General features: G+C 39.4%; 1 protein-coding gene across 2 annotated transcripts in view; it reads right to left on the reverse strand.

Moving 5' to 3' along the window:
- Positions 1 to 16,050, reverse strand: part of NVL (nuclear VCP like) — a 100,083-nt gene that overhangs the window by 16,745 nt on the left and 67,288 nt on the right. Inside the window, exons 19-21 of one of the 2 annotated variants that reach the window (XM_060127581.1) lie at positions 14,670 to 14,776; positions 3,248 to 3,324; positions 529 to 617 (exon numbers count right to left, since the gene is read on the reverse strand). In XM_060127581.1, coding sequence (XP_059983564.1) covers positions 529 to 617; positions 3,248 to 3,324; positions 14,670 to 14,776 — 273 coding nt within the window. Of the gene's footprint in view, positions 1 to 528; positions 618 to 3,247; positions 3,325 to 14,669; positions 14,777 to 16,050 lie in introns of those variants that run through there. The other variant, XR_009536347.1, reaches the window with a different exon arrangement.

Consider the following 16,050-nt stretch of genomic DNA (forward strand, 5'->3'; position numbering starts at 1 on the left):
TTTTGTAACCCAAATAATACAATCAAAGACACTGTCAAATGTGAAGAACAATGCAAAGCTGCTGACATGGCCCCAAAGGAAAATGTAAGTATATGGAAAGTTATTTCAATTTTTACTTCTTGTTTGTGTGTTTTCTAAGCTCTTCAATTTAGGCTACATTTTAACAGGAAAGTAGATATCACCTTAGAAAAAGAATGAGAAAGTTTTCCAGTATTGATAAACAGACCAAACTCATGATGAAGACAGTAAATGGACCTACTTGCCTAACTCTAAACATTTGTATATGATGATAAGGAAAGATAGAAAACATTTTATTAGGCACCAAATAACTTTGCTATTATTATAGTTGTCAGCCACAGAGGTTATGTAATATTCCAGAACAGCTGCTAAAGGTCTCATCAGAAAAATGTCAGTTTTAATATCACAGATGATAGATGTTAGAAAATGGACATTTTCCAGGTTAACAGTGATTTTAGGTATCCAGAGTCATAATTAACTAGGACTGAGAGATTCTGTACAGAACTGTACCTTTTTCACTTCCACTCTTCTGTCTTGCCATTTCCTGCTTCAAGGCACAGATAGAAGCCTCCCGTACCAAAGCAGAGAGATCTGCACCCCTGTAATAAAAGAACCGTTCTTATTCATTTATTCTTAGACACTGCAAAAGCCCAGAAAAAAGTCTGACAGCAATTTCTTTTTAAGTCACATATTAAACAATCAGGAAAGACACTAACCAATAACGGTGGAATAAACTGATCATGGTCAGTAGGAAAGAGCTTTTTAGCTTTCACCTAAAATATTTCTAACTTTCAGAAGAAAGGAAATTATGAAGGAAACAATGCAATGAATCATAAATATTCCCATGCTAATCACTATAGATACTAATGATAATATAAAAAGTCTAAAACAACCAGTCAGTAGAAAGCAACTTATACATTATTTATTGTAAAACTTTCATTCACAAGGCCCATGCTAAAGTGCTAACTGGCCCATTACCAGTATATACCAATAGTATATTACCTAATGTCTAAACTAAGCTTATATAAGAAATCATTTATGACCCTTAGTTCAAAAAAGGAAAATACAAAGGCTAAAAAGTCTTTGATGCACTTGATTCAAGCTCAAGCTGAATGGATACATCATACATTACTTAAAATATGACAAGAACTAACAAACCTTCATTTAATGGTTCTGTGTAATATGCTGAGCCAGCATGGTTCTTGAGTTCAATGAAAGACATTGGGGCTGACTGGTGTTTCAATACATTACATCTTTAACAGGATTCTTACAGATGCTTTGAGAAAGATTTTGAATTGGGGGATAAGAACCTCATTTCTAGACAAACATTTAACATATAATGTGACAACACACATAACTAATAAAATTAAAGACCCACAGAGTTTAAATTATTAACTGAATCCAATCTTTCTGTTGGTTATGTGTTAGGTTTGTAACATTATTTAATAATCACACACATTAACCAATAATGTAACAAGTAGCTGAAGACTGTAGTATTATACTGCCTTTCAAACTGTGAAGACAGTGGCATTAAAACTCAAAACATACAACATTCAACTTTAACCCTAACCCATTTATTAACTGACTCCTTATGTGGTATAATCCAGAAGATTTGGCCCAGGGAAGGTTCTGCCATCAAAACTGCCTCTGCTACCAACTGAAAATCTTTTCAGATTTTAGCACTCAAACATGTAAACTACTCACTTAAGTCTTATTTTCTTTAACAGTAAGTTCATTAATTATAGACTGGCATGCATTTGACTCCCAATGAGGGGAAGAGAGACATTCTCCTTAAAGTTAAGGTAGGGCTTTTACATACGCCCCTCACCACCACGGCCTGGGGGACCATTTCCCTTTCACTGAGACAGTCACTGCTTTCTTAAGTGAGCCAAGAGTCCTGACCAGAGTGCAGCAAATCTCTCAGGTGCGTTGGGGTTGAGGTGGCAGAACAAAGATCAAGACTCAGATCCCTAGATGTTCATATATGAGAAAACTGGACATTAAATTTTGGATCCTGGTCACACACCCTAAAAATGACCAGCATGGTTTCAAGTGGAATCATCTTAATAAGAGATGGTTATGTGGGCTTCCCTGGTGGCGCAGTGGTTAAGAATCCGCCTGCCAATGCAGGGGACACGGGTTTGAGCCCTGGTCCGGGAAGATCCCACATGCCGCAAAGCAACGAAGCCCGTATGCCACAACTACTGAACCCACATGCCACAACTACTGTAGCCTGTGTGCCTAGAGCCCGTGCTCCACAACAAGAGAAGCCAACGCAATGAGAAGCCCGCGCACCACAATGAAGAGTAGCCCCCGCTCGCCACAACTAGAGAAAGCCCGCGCACAGCAACGAAGACCCAACGCAGACAAAAATGAATAAATAAATAAATTTATGAAAAAAAAAAAGAGATAGACAGTTATGTGAAATTCTTCAACCAGAACTGGAAAGAACTGACTGCCTATATCAGTACCGGTGGCTATGTTCCTTGGATGTAAATTTACACTGCTGAACAACAGACTCCTGAAGACCTCAAAGATTAAAACACTGCTCTCCTTGACTGACTTAGCTTCAGAAAGCACATTATTTGACCTTGAACACCCGAGTATACTGTGGACAATCAACAGGGCTTTTTAAATAAGACAGAGGGAGAGATGTCCCCTGTTAGTCCAACGTAAATTTCATTTTCTTCCCTGTGAACCAAAATGAGGAAAGTTAACAAATTTACTTAAAAACACATGAAGGAAACAACAAAATCAACAACCACCACACACATATGAAAGCTGAAGGCAGAAATATTTGACCTCCTGCTTTTACTACAGGCTGTGTGAATATTAACAGGTGTGCTGTGAAAAATGCATTCTGAGCCTTGAAAAACCTGTAGATTATTTTCTTTTAAGTGCTGAAGCACCTCGATAATTTGGCAGCTGGTAATGAAATGTCTGCTTTAATATTCTGGAACGACAGAGACAATTTGTGAAAGGCAGTGATGGTGGTCAGGGTAGCTGAGTACCAAGAGTGAACATATGAGAGGACTCCCCGTACTCCTGGGAACTCCTCAGAGCCTCAAAACGGGTAGTCCCTTCTCTAAGAAGGAAGAAGGAGGAAAAGCCAGACACTGGGTGCTTTCCAGGATTCCTAATTTAACCCTCCCAACATCATTCTCCCTCATTTTGCACATGAGAAAACTGAGCCTCAGAGAGTTAACTGACTGGAGATGGAGATACTCACGTATAGCAATCACAGCGAAGGTCACCAGCAACTGCTTCCAAATTTACATCTGCATCCAGTGGGGGTTTGGTGCCATTCTGAGTAAGAGAGAAAAATCCACTTTCACTGAGGCTTTAAAGATCTATATTTTCCCACATAATAGGTTCTAAATAAATAGTAATGGCTGCTTGACTAAATGAATATAATTGACTCCCAATCTAGTGTAACAGATATTTACAAATTTCAATTTTGAGAAATGAGGTTAAGAAGTAGATCCCAAACTGGGGAAAGCTGAAGGCAAACAATTTATGCTGGTGAAGTCTGAAGAATTTGTAAGTACTACAGCAAAAACAAAACACCAAGAACAAAACCCACCACCCTCAATCTTTCCAATGGTGAAGAATCACATTTCCTTTGCCTGATTAAATATGGCAAGTACATAAGCTGTGATAAGTTATGACGTGCATATGTGCTTAGTTTTAGTGTGAGGCTGGCTAGGAAGGGAGAAATAACATTGAACGTGGCCAGGAGAGAACAATCAGCAAAGTGTTCTACGAAAAAAAGCCAAAAGCCCTCTGTGCTCAATATGTTCTTTCCTAACCCTTAACTAAAACTCAACCCTGACTTTGGTGCCAATTCCCCTTCCGCTCATACCAAGAGATGCTAGAAAGGACAAGTATCAGAACAGCCTTAGAATTCCAATAACACTTAATACGGTACCTTGCATGCATACAGTATATACTTAATAACATTTTTAGTGACTTAAACTGCAGAGGCAAACAAAACAGTTCTTAGTGACTTCAAGTACAGGACATTGTTAAGATGGTAGGTTTGTGAGTATTTGCTTTATTATTCTGACTTATTCTGATTCATAACTTAAATCTACATTGCATATTGTCTTTCCTTGGTAGCAAATATTACATGGAAATAAACAGTTTAAGAAGAAACACACAGGAAAAAAGTAAATAAACATATGTCATTAAGCCTCAAGTGTAAATATTAGCTCGGCAGGTGCTCCAAACAGAGGGTCAGACGACCCAGCACCTTGAGCTATCACCTGCTTGGTCCATGCTCAGAGGGTGTCCTCTCATGTCCTCCCAGCTGGGCATGTTTAAGAATTTAATCAACTGTACATCTGCTAGCTGCTATTATTTGATAAAATGCAAATGTTCATCTAACACAGGTTCAAGAAACAGTTATGTTTCCCATTCAATCCACTTCGACCTGCGAAATAAACATGGGAAAATAAACTTTCTGTGCGACCTTAGGAAACAATCTTTGTGCTTTTTTCTTTTCTCCCTCTGGTTGTGTGTAAAACTAGATGGTCAGACTGTGTGATCCCTAAGTTTCCTTCAATCTCATCAGTTAACCTTGTGCGGGAAGAGGTGGGCAGTGCCTGAAGGAAGCAGGAGGCCAGCTTCTGTGGCTCTGGTAATGTTCTCTCTTCTACTGTGGTAAAATTTACGTAACAAAATTTATCATTTTAACCATTTAAAAATGTATAGTTTAGTGGCATTAATTACATTGTTACTGTGCAACCATCAATCTCTAAAACATAACCAGCCACCTTCCCAAAATGGAACTTTGTTTGTGTTAAGGGACAACCCTACCCTCCCCTATTCCACCCCCCCGCTCCACCAGCCCCTGGCAGCCGCCATTCTACTTTCTGTCTCCATGAAATTAACTGCTAATATTCTTTCTTGAAGGTTTTGTTTATAAAAACGCATGAAGTTGGACATTTAATGATATGTCCACTTTTCTGTACGTGCATTATACTTTAATAAAAAGGTCTGAAAAGTGGAAATAACACTGAACCAGGAATTTAAAAACTTGAGTTCTGAAATTCAAATCTGCAACTGAATGGACAGTTGGTAAGGCCCCAAATCTTTATTGCGTATTTTCATAATTAAAAAAACCCAGCATCTTTTTTTTTAATTTAAAAAAATTTTTATTTTTGGCCAAGCATCTTGTGGGATCTTAGTTCCCTGACCAGGGATTGAACCCGAGTTCACAGCACTGAGTCCTAACCACTGAACCAGGGAATTCCCCCCCAAACCCAGTATCTTATCTCCAGATAAGGAGAGATAATTTGGTGCTATATTTGGGAGGGGAAGGGGAGGGGGAGGGGAAGTCTTGTTTAAATAGTGATGATGAACAGGTAATAAGGATTTATCATGATGCAGAACAGAAATGTTTGGACTTTCCAAGCTATGTCGGAAGTGGGAAAGCCTGAGGACACTGCCCTGTTGAGTCCCTCAATCTACTAGTAGGAGGAGGTAGGAGGTGGGGCAAGAGGCTACCTCATTAGGCATGAACCCTTTTGAGATTCTTTAATGTTCTTAAGAAACTATTAGGGCTTCCCTGGTGGCACAGTGGTTAAGAATCCGCCTGCGAATGCAGGGGACACGGGTTCGAGCCCTGGCCTGGGAAGATCTCACATGCACGGGGCAACTAAGCCCGTGTGCAACAACTACTGAGCCTGCGCTCTACAGCCCATGAGCCACAACTACTGAAGCTCATGTGCCTAGAGCCTGTGCTCTGCAACAAGAGAAGCCACTGCGATGGAAGGAAGGGAGGGAGGGAGGGAGGGAGGGAGGAAGGGAGGAAGGAAGGAAGGAAGGAAGGAAGGAAGGAAGGAAGGAAGGAAGGAAGGAAGGAACTATCAACCCTACCTTGATGGTCACCCAGCACATGGATGTTCCCTGTGCTGCTAGAGAATTTTACCTCAAACTATCTACTGTCCTGTTTTTTTTTTGTTTTTAATTTATTTTTGGCTGTGTTGGGTCTTTGTTGCTACGTGCAGGCTTTCTCTAGTTGTGGCAAGAGGGGGCTTCTCTTGTTCTGGAGCACAGGCTCTAGGCATGCGGGCTTCAGTAGTTGAGGCACTCGGGCTCAGTAGTTGCGACTCTCGGGCCCTAGAGAGTGTGGGCTTCAGTAGTTGTGGCACGTGGGCTCAGTAGTGTGGCTCGTGGGCTCTAGAGCGCAGGCTCAGTAGTGGGCTCTAGAGCGCAGGCTCAGTAGTCGTGGCACACGGGCTTAGTTGTTCTGTGGCATGTAGGATCTTCCCGGACCAGGGATTGAACCCGTGTCCCTGCATTGGCAGGTGGATTCTTAACCACTGTGCTACCAGGGAAGTCCCTACTGTCCTGTTTTAATCAAAAGCTCAATCATAAGAAACTGATTCATGGAGGACTGCCTAAGGATAATTCTTTTATACTTCTCAATATCTAAATTCTATTCTTGGGTCAAGCCGGACTTTCATAAAGGCTCACACATCCTCGAAGTACATTTCTTTGACCTCTCATGAAGTTGTTTTTAATGAACTGGCTTTTAGTTATGTCCACAGCTTACATTAGGAGAACCACCAGCTTCAGTCCTGAAAGGCTTATTATTGTGTTTATGATAGGGATATTGGTAAAAACGTCTATGACAACTGAGTGTCTTCTTTATGAGAATCCAGAGGAGAAATTTTTCTCACAACTGCATACGGGGAGCAATTGCCAACTTGCCATATTTAGGGCACTCTTTAAGTTAAATCTTTTGACAAAGCTCAATATATAAAGGAACACAATAAACAAATGCTTATCTAAAAGTAATATTTTAGAAAAATAATTAATTCTTAGAAATTTAGATTCTCAGAAATTTTCTAATTTAGTTTTTTAGAAAAATAAACCCCCAAAATACTATCAATTGAAAGAAAGTAACAAACTGCCTGTTTTTGGGGAGTGTGGTCTACAAAGGATACTTCCAAACGTTTCAATAGCAACATTACTTTCCAATTAGTAGAAATAAGGGCTGAGGAATCTCTGTATCATTAAAATCTAATTATTCTTAACTGAAATGTGGCAGTAAGAAGTAAAATGGGGGCTTCCCTGGTGGCGCAGTGGTTGGGAGTCCGCCTGCCGATGCAGGGGACACGGGTTTGTGCCCCGGTCCGGGAAGATCCCACATGCCGCGGAGCGGCTGGGCCCGTGAGCCATGGCCACTGAGCCTGCACGTCCGGAGCCTGTGCTCCGCGACGGGAGAGGCCACAACAGTGAGAGGCCCGCGTACAGAAGAAAAAAAATTTTTTTTTAATAAATAAAAAAAATAATAAAAAATAATAAAATAAAATATGATACAAATGAACTTATCTATGAAACAGAAACAGACTCACAGACATAGAGAATAGACTTGTGGTTGCCAAGGGGGGTGGGGGAGTGATGGATTGGGAGTTTGGGATTAGCAGATGCAAACTATTATATACAGAATGGATAAACAACAAGGTCCTACTGTATAGCACAGGGAATTATATTCAATATCCTGTGATAAACCATAATGGAAAAGAATATGAAAAAGAATATATATATATATTCTTTTATATATATAAAGAACTGAATCACTTTGTTGTATAGCAGAAATTAACACAGCATTGTAAATCAACTATATTTCTTCAATAAAAGAAAAAAACACATCTTTGTATCCTGTTTTTGTGAGATAAAGTTTGCTCATCAGTAAAATGGAAATAATATTCATTTGAATATTTAAATATTCAATTCAAACAGTTCAAAAGGCAGTTGCAAGGATTAAGCATATTCATATCTGTAAAGTACCTAGAACACAGTAAGTGCTTAATAAATATCACTTTTTATTATATCAGATATTCTTATCTTAGCTCATGAAAATTTAACAGATATGTTTCTTGGTGAGATATTGTATGTTTTAGTCTTACGGGGCACATTTTAAAAAACATTGAGAATTCTGGGTCTCTTAGTGGAATTTTTATCACTATTTTAAAGACTGCATATTACCTCAAAGCACTTGGCAGACATCAAATAACCTTTCTGGCTTTCTGAGATAAGGGCAAGTTTTAATGACATTTATAGGAAGAAACAGAAATTAAGAAAAAAATGTTCTACTTGTCCAAGGGGTTTTTAGTGATAAACTTCTTATTACCACAACATTACCAGAAACACCAAATAGAATATATAAAAAAGTAGTATGTCATTGCTCGTTTTTCTTTTAAGAAACTTAGACTCCAAAAGATACTGAGAAGTTGCTCTGACCCACAGATCTTTAGATTTTTAGGACCAAGGCTAAAGAATTTTATTCTAATCTCCCCAAAATATTTCAAGTATTAATTGGAAAAAGAGGAAATAGTATATATAAAACAATCTGGGGAATTTAAGTAAAAAGCCAGCAAACTTTGAAATAGAAAGGTTCATTAAACATTAAAAAGGCCAATTTTTCTCACATTTGGCTGAGTCTTCATAAAGACTGCCATGAGGAGGAGGTCTGCCTTGTGGACTCTGCCCTGAAATTAGAGATTCTGCTTCCTCTCCCTCTACCCTGCTTTAGCTTTAGCCATCAACAAAGATCTTTAAGCAAAAACATTCAAGGCTTCTGGAGGTTTGAAAAAGTAAGATAAGGATGTGAAATGCAGTGCAAGCAGCTCTCCTCAGAGGGCAACAGCAAGTGCACAGTCACTCAGGCCTGTGTGGGCCCCTTCCTCTGGAGCGGGTCTGAGAACACGACACGCCCATAACCGCTGCAAAAATAGTCTAAACAGCCAAAAGTCCTCCTTTGCCTCAGCATAGACAGATGCTGAGAACTGACTATATAACAGTCTAAACCACAATCTCACAAAAGTTGCTTTTAAAGTCAAATAGATTTTTATCAACATGTCTTTTTCTGGTTTCTTTTCTTTCTGTAGTCACAACTTTGTGCATGGAGGCTGCCCAAAGGGCCTTTCTATCTAATTCTAGGCCCTTCCTCCTTAACCTCAACATTTATGTTTTTGTTTAAAAAAAAAAAAAACAAAACATTCTCCATACCCCTCTCCCCGCTATATGCATATATGCTCATGATAGAAAATTTGGAAATATAAAGCCACTGAGACACAGACAAGCAGGCCCTGACATCCAGCAAGTGGGCCTTGGTGTTGCTACGAGCTGGCTGGGCCCTCACAGCTAGGCAGTGCTGCTCTCCTGTTGAATATAAACAATTTCACAGAACATCAACATCAGAGAAGGCCACTCCATGACCAGGATGGATCAAGAGAAAAACAAGATTCCTGCATAATCATGTCTGAACACAGATAAAACGTGAACACTGTCCAAACCACAGAATGGTCAAACATTGCCTGTCCTGGCTAATGTAAATGACAGCTGCTTCTTTCCCAATCACAGCCTTAGCCTTAGTCTAGTCTTCCTTCTTGGTAAGATTTATTAAGATCCTCAATCACAGAATAATGCCTGGTTTTTGAAAGCAATTCAGAGCAAAGTCCCTTAAATTCTTCCCAAACCTAACACAAACACAAATCACTGAAGTCCTTTCTAACATCCTTTTACTGAGACACCCCACTCCTACAGTTCTCTGTGGTGCGGGTCCTCCCTCACTTCAAAGAGAAACAAGCCCTGCTCGTTCAACTCCAAGTGTGTTCCTGGTCTCTGACTGGAGGGCACTGAGAAGGCAGAAGAAGTAACCTGTAAGCCCATCCCCAAGTGGCAAGCACTGTTCATATTTTGCTATGTTTTCTTCTTGACTTTTTTCTTTATATTTCTTTATACAGTTGAAATCTCTAGGTTACTCAGTTGCCTTCATTTTTCTCCCTTTCTCAGGAATGAATTAATATGCCTGTTGTTGTTTTAGAAACATTCATATTATCTTTTCATCTAGAAGAAAAGCTCCTTATATGTAAGGACTATGTCTTATGTGTCTTAGTCTCCCCATGGTATACACACAACCAGGGATATATTTAGTTTACAATAAATACTTGTTAACTGACTAGAAGATCATTCATTTAGGTTAATATTCTAGTATCTTATTTTCCTAATAATTTTATCTTTGAAGTGGGGCCTTTACCCCTGAGTCCAAGAGCTAACAATTTTAGAAAATAGTGCTGAAATTCTAGATGAAGGAAGTGTAAAGTTGTTCCACAGTGCTGAGTACCATACAGTGGATGACACACGTCTGGAAGAATGAGCCAGTCATTCTTCTGGGTCCAAATCTGTAAGGCCCTCAACACCAAATACCTCATGAATTATTACTCCAATCTTTGCCTTTAATTAGTGATCTCCCACAGGCAAGTGTGAAAGTATCATCATTATATCATTATAACTATAAGAAATTTACAGAAACAAATTAGGATTGTATAAATGTGCTTGTGTGTGTATACATACACACATACGTTAACCAAAGCAATCAAAACAATATGGTACTGGCATAAAAACAGAAATACAGATCCATGGAACAGGACAGAAAGCCCAGAGATAAACCCACGTACCTATGGTCACCTAATCTATGACAAAGGAGGCAAGAATATACAATGGAGAAGACAGTCTCTTCAATAAGTGGTCCTGAGAAAACTGGACAGCTACATGTAAAAGAATGAAATCAAAACACTCCCTAACACCATACACAAACGTAAACTCAAAATGGATTAAAGACCTAAATGGAAGGCTGGACACTATAAAACTTTTAGAGGAAAACATAGGCAGAACACACTTTGACATAAATTGCAGCAAGATCTTTTTTGATCCACCTCCTAGAGTAATGGAAACAAAAACAAAAATAAACAAATCTAACTAAACATAAAACCTTTTGCACAGCAAAGGAAACTGTAAACAAAACAAAAAGACAACCCTCAGAATGGGAGAAAATATTTGCAAATGAAGCAACTGACAAGGGATTAATCTCCAAAATATACAGACAGCTCATGAAGCTCAATATCAAAAAAACAAACAACCCAAACAAAAAATGGGCGGAAGATCTAAATAGACATTAACCAAAGCAAACAGAATCTCACTATCATAGTCTCTAATGACAGAGCCAAGGAAAGGGAGAGAAGTGCCTTGATGCATCATCATCAGACTCGACTGATACAAAGAAACAAGTACATATAACTAAAGAAGAGGTTCTTAACTTTGGCATTATTGATATTTTGAGTTGGAAAATTCTTTGTTGTGGGGCTGTTTTGTATGTTGTAGGATGTCTAGTAGCACCATCACTCCCCTGCCTTGGTGATAAACAAATGTCCCGAGACATTGCCCTTGGGGTGAGATGGGTTGTTGGTGATGGTAAAACTGCCCTAGGTTGAGAGCCACTGAACTAAAGCAATGTGTTTTCATGGCTTTGACCACCAGCTATGTGCTGATGACAGGCGAAACCATAACCCAGCCAGAGGACTCCTCTGAACTCCCAACCACAGGACTAACATCCTGCTACACGTCTCCCCGTGGATAGTGCCCAAGCACCTGAAACTCAAATGACATCACCTCCTCATTCCTCAATCTCTTGTGTTGATAGACACCACCATCGATTCAGCTGCTCAAGCTGAGAAATCATCTTCCTTTTGCTTTACCCCCCTAACTCTATAGTTAATCCAATGTTCTATTAACTAAAACCTTTAAATAGTCCCCACATCTATGTCCTCTTTGCTATTCCCCTGATACTGCCTTAGTTCCAGCATGCCTCATTTTACAACCTTGACTTTCACCTTTCTCCAAGTTGGCTTCCATACTGCTGGCAGTGGGGTCTTGTTAACCCACAGAGCTGATTATCCTCCTGTTTCCCCTCCTGCGGGAGACAGTTATGAACACTGCTCTATGCACTTTTAAGTAAGGGTGGCCCAGTGAAGTAGAACACAGAATCTTCCTTTGCCAACACAGAAAGAAAATACTAAAAAAAAAAGTTAAGTTTAAAAATTTACCAGTGGCAACCAAATAAAGAAAGGGGGTAAACCTTATGTTGTAAATGTTGAAAAGTGGGTTCCAAGGAAAGAGATCATTCTGGAGTAGCTATTAATTAGGCCTCCATTCCTGGGAAGCAGCACTGAGGAAAGAAACTAACAAAATCTTATGAATGTCCATTAAGATTCCAATCTGGAGAGAAGCAGTCTTTGGAGCAGATATCCCTGGGAAAAGCTAAACACAAACCTTCAGATATACTATCAGGGGATTTCAGCAGAATCAGGAAGAAACGCCAAGGTATGCCATTCCCCAGGAGCTGTGCAGCGCTGGGGGCACAAGCACATGGGAATGAGACACGCTCTGCATGAGGAGAGCAGGTCCAGGCATCAGGCATTTCACAGGGTCTCTTTCAGAAGAGAATAAGTTCAGGCTTCCTTATAATGGTCAAATCAGTACCGGCTTAGCTCTCTTTCCCACCCCCAGGCTATAAAAATGTGGACAGAAAGCAATTAACCAGACCTCAAATTGTAATGTGTGAAGTGTAGGAAAACTAGTTCCAGGTAGAGTGAGAGGGTGATGAGAGAACTCATTCACTCTACATTGGGAAAAAGAGAAGGTATGGATGAAGTAACCATCAAGTTCATTTCATGAACTTGGGGGTTCCAATGAAAGGAAGGAAAAAAGGAAAAAAAGAGAAGACTTCAAGTTTAATCACAGTGAGTGCAGTAGAAAAAGACAAATTAAAGCAAGTAAACAGGAGCTTCCCTGGTGGCGCAGTGGTTAAGAGTCTGCCCGCCAATGCGGGGGACATGGGTTCGAGCCCTGGTCTGGGAAAATCCCACATGCCGCGGAGCAGCTGAGCCTTTGCGCCACAACTACTGAGCCTGCACTCTAGAGCCCGTGAGCCACAACTACTGAGCCCACGTGCCACAACTACTGAAGCACACACACCTGGAGCCCGTGCTCCGTGGCAGGAGAGGCCACCGCAGTGAGAAGTCTGCACACCACAATGAAGAGTAGCCCCAGCTCGCTTCAACTGAAGAAAGCCTGTGCGCAGCAGCAAAGACCCAACGCAGCCAAAAATAAAATTAAATAAATAAATTAATTAAAAAAGTAAATAAAGGGGCTTCCCTGGTGGCGCAGTGGTTGAGAGTCCGCCTGCCGATGCAGGGGACATGGGTTCGTGCCCCGGTCTGGGAAGATCCCACATGCCGCGGAGCGGCTGGGCCCGTGAGCCATGGCCGCTGAGCCTGCGCGTCCGGAGCCTGTGCTCCGCGACGGGAGGGGCCACAACAGTGAGAGGCCCGCGTAATGCAAAAAAAAAAAAAAAAAAAAAAAAGTAAATAAAAAATAAAACAAGTAGACAAAAGATACAGAAGACAAAGGTATCTAATATAAGAATAATCAGTGACCTTGAAGAAATAAATCCAACAAATGATACAGAAAAAGTATTCATACATACAACACAGAAACATTTCCCTGGAATGAAGGAAGAATTGCACCTACAAAATAAAAAGGCACACCAGACTTTAGTTCTTCACTAGTCAAAATAAAACCCCACTATCACCACCACCAGCAACAGCAACAACAAAAAATTGACAGGGACATATCTTATTTCAGTTATTAAACTTCAGAGATAAAGAATTTTTCAGGGATCCAAGCAGAAAAAGCAAGTCACCTACCAAAGAGAAAACAAAGATCAGACTGACCTCAGACATTTTACAAACACATTCAATGCCCAAACTCATGCTGCAATTTCTACAAAGACCAGAAAGACTGTGTGACCAAGGAAAAATTATATCATTTAATATATCATTTAAGTATAAAGCTAATATATCATTTAATTATAATGACAACAGGCAGACATTCTTAATCATGAAAAGAACTTGAGGAATACAGTTGAATAAACTATTAATAAATGGAATAAACCGGATGATGAAATAGTCAACCAAATGACAAAATGAACTAAACTAGAAAACATAAAAGCTGTGGCAAAAGTGCTGGTTGTGAGTACTGTATCTATATAAATGTGAAACTAAGAATATGACTCTAGAACAGAATGTAAACTTGATGACACTGGGCAAATAAAAAATATGCAGGGAAGAAAAGCTGGTAAGTGGAAAAAGGGAAATATAACAATGCTAATTATCTAACTTTCAGAGCAGAAATTAAACTGATGCCATCTACTTGGAAGTTTAATAATTCCTTTAGTTTTGTTTTCTGTTAAATTTCAAATAAATTTAACTTTATTTAAATAATGTGTTAAATTTATTCCCCTTCCTCATTCTCATTCACTCAACCATCCATCCATCCAACAACCCATTGTGCATAAAGATGTTTGGAATGATGTCTGCACTAAATGTTAATGCAGATTATTTTGCAGTAGTTCAATTTAGGGTGATCTGCTTTCTTCTTTGTATTTTGTATGCACTACTTACGATTTTTATAAAAAGAGCAAAGTCAGTACTGTACAGGCATCTTAAAAGTTGGCATATACCAACATGGAGGACAGAATTCAACACTGTGGCTTCAAAACTCAATTTTTCTCTGGATATTTAAAATGGGCCTATATCTATTTACTTTTCATCTCCAAAAGCTTCTATTCTATTTCAAATATGCTCTGAGAACAATTCCTTTAATGTAACAAAGATCTTATAGGCTGGGCAAATATTTAAAGCTACAGAAAAGACAGTGATTAGGCACCGTAAATGATTAGTTATCTGTATTTAAAATGCAAGAAACATACACAAAAATGTACCATTTCCTTTACTCACTTTTGTGATAGTTTTTAAGATGGCGAGACGATCTGCTGGGGGTGGCAAACCCACAAAGAGTGTTTTGTCCAGGCGGCCTGGGCGCAGGATTGCAGTGTCAATGATATCTAGAGACGAAGGGAGGAAAAAGGCTTAAATAAATGAAACAGAATCTTTTACAAAATATAATTAACATGAGAGACAGGAAGAGTACATTTTTAAGAGAAAAAGTTGATAATTTAGACTTTTTCACAGTTAAAAGATTCTGCTCATCCTTAAGAAAGTGAAGTCCACCCGCCTCCTTCCTGCCTCAAAACTACTTTTCCTTCAGCATTCTCAATCTCAGATGAAGACCCCCACCTGCCTCCCCACACACCAGGCAGGTTTCTCCCTTCCCTCTAACTGGAGATACATTCTATCAATTCTATCGAGTCCACCTCCCATTACCTAGACCCTAAGTCAAGGCCAAATGTAATGCCCCCCTAACTGGTCGTATTTCTAAACTTCCCCTCTCTGGGACCCCTTAGAATGCTGCCAAGGTTATCTTCCTAAAATACATATTCAATTCTCTCAACTCCCGCTTCCCACTGCAGATTGAAGCCTAACACTTGCACCCTCATGTCTCTGACAAGTCTAAGGGTCACCTGACTCTACAGAGCAAAGGTTCTCAAAATTCTGGTCTCAGGAAACCTTTGTACTTTATCATACAGCATATACTATTGGCTTTCTTTTACTCAACATACTTATTTTGAGATTCACCTAGGTTGTTATTTGTATTAGTACTTAATTCTTTTTTATTGCTGAGCAGCATTCCATTGTATGGGTATGCCACATTTGTTTTTTAGTTCTTCTGGTGACAAACATTTGGTTTGTTTCTAGTTTTGAACTACTACAAATAGAGCTGCTATGAACGCTCAAGTACAAGTCTTTGTATATGCTTTCATCTCTCTTTAGTAAATACCTAAGTGTGGGATGCAAAGCAGTACGACTATAACACCCTGTAGGTGTACATTTAACTTTAAAAAATCAACAAGCTATTTTCCAAATGAGTTGTACCATTTTACACTCCCAACAGCAGTAGTATATGAGAGTTCAAGATCCTCTATATCCTTGTCAATACGTTAGTCTTTTGTTGTTGTTGCTGCATTATGATTTAATCTAATGGCACAAAAATTTGAAATTACACCTCCTCTAGATTTTTAAAAGCAAGGTTATGCATACCTCCCTATTCAGTTCTGCACTGTTACATTTGAACCACATAGTGAATTTTACATCATGATGGATCAACTTCGAATTCCCATGAAACACCTCAAATTACATACAATGGAAGCAATTTTTAAAGTTTTGTGTAAAGCTTTCATGCTAACGATAAAAGCCTTTTTTTTTATGGGCAACTTTGGAT

Source organism: Lagenorhynchus albirostris, chromosome 2 (assembly GCF_949774975.1).
Source record: "Lagenorhynchus albirostris chromosome 2, mLagAlb1.1, whole genome shotgun sequence".
Lineage (NCBI taxonomy): Eukaryota > Metazoa > Chordata > Mammalia > Artiodactyla > Delphinidae > Lagenorhynchus > Lagenorhynchus albirostris.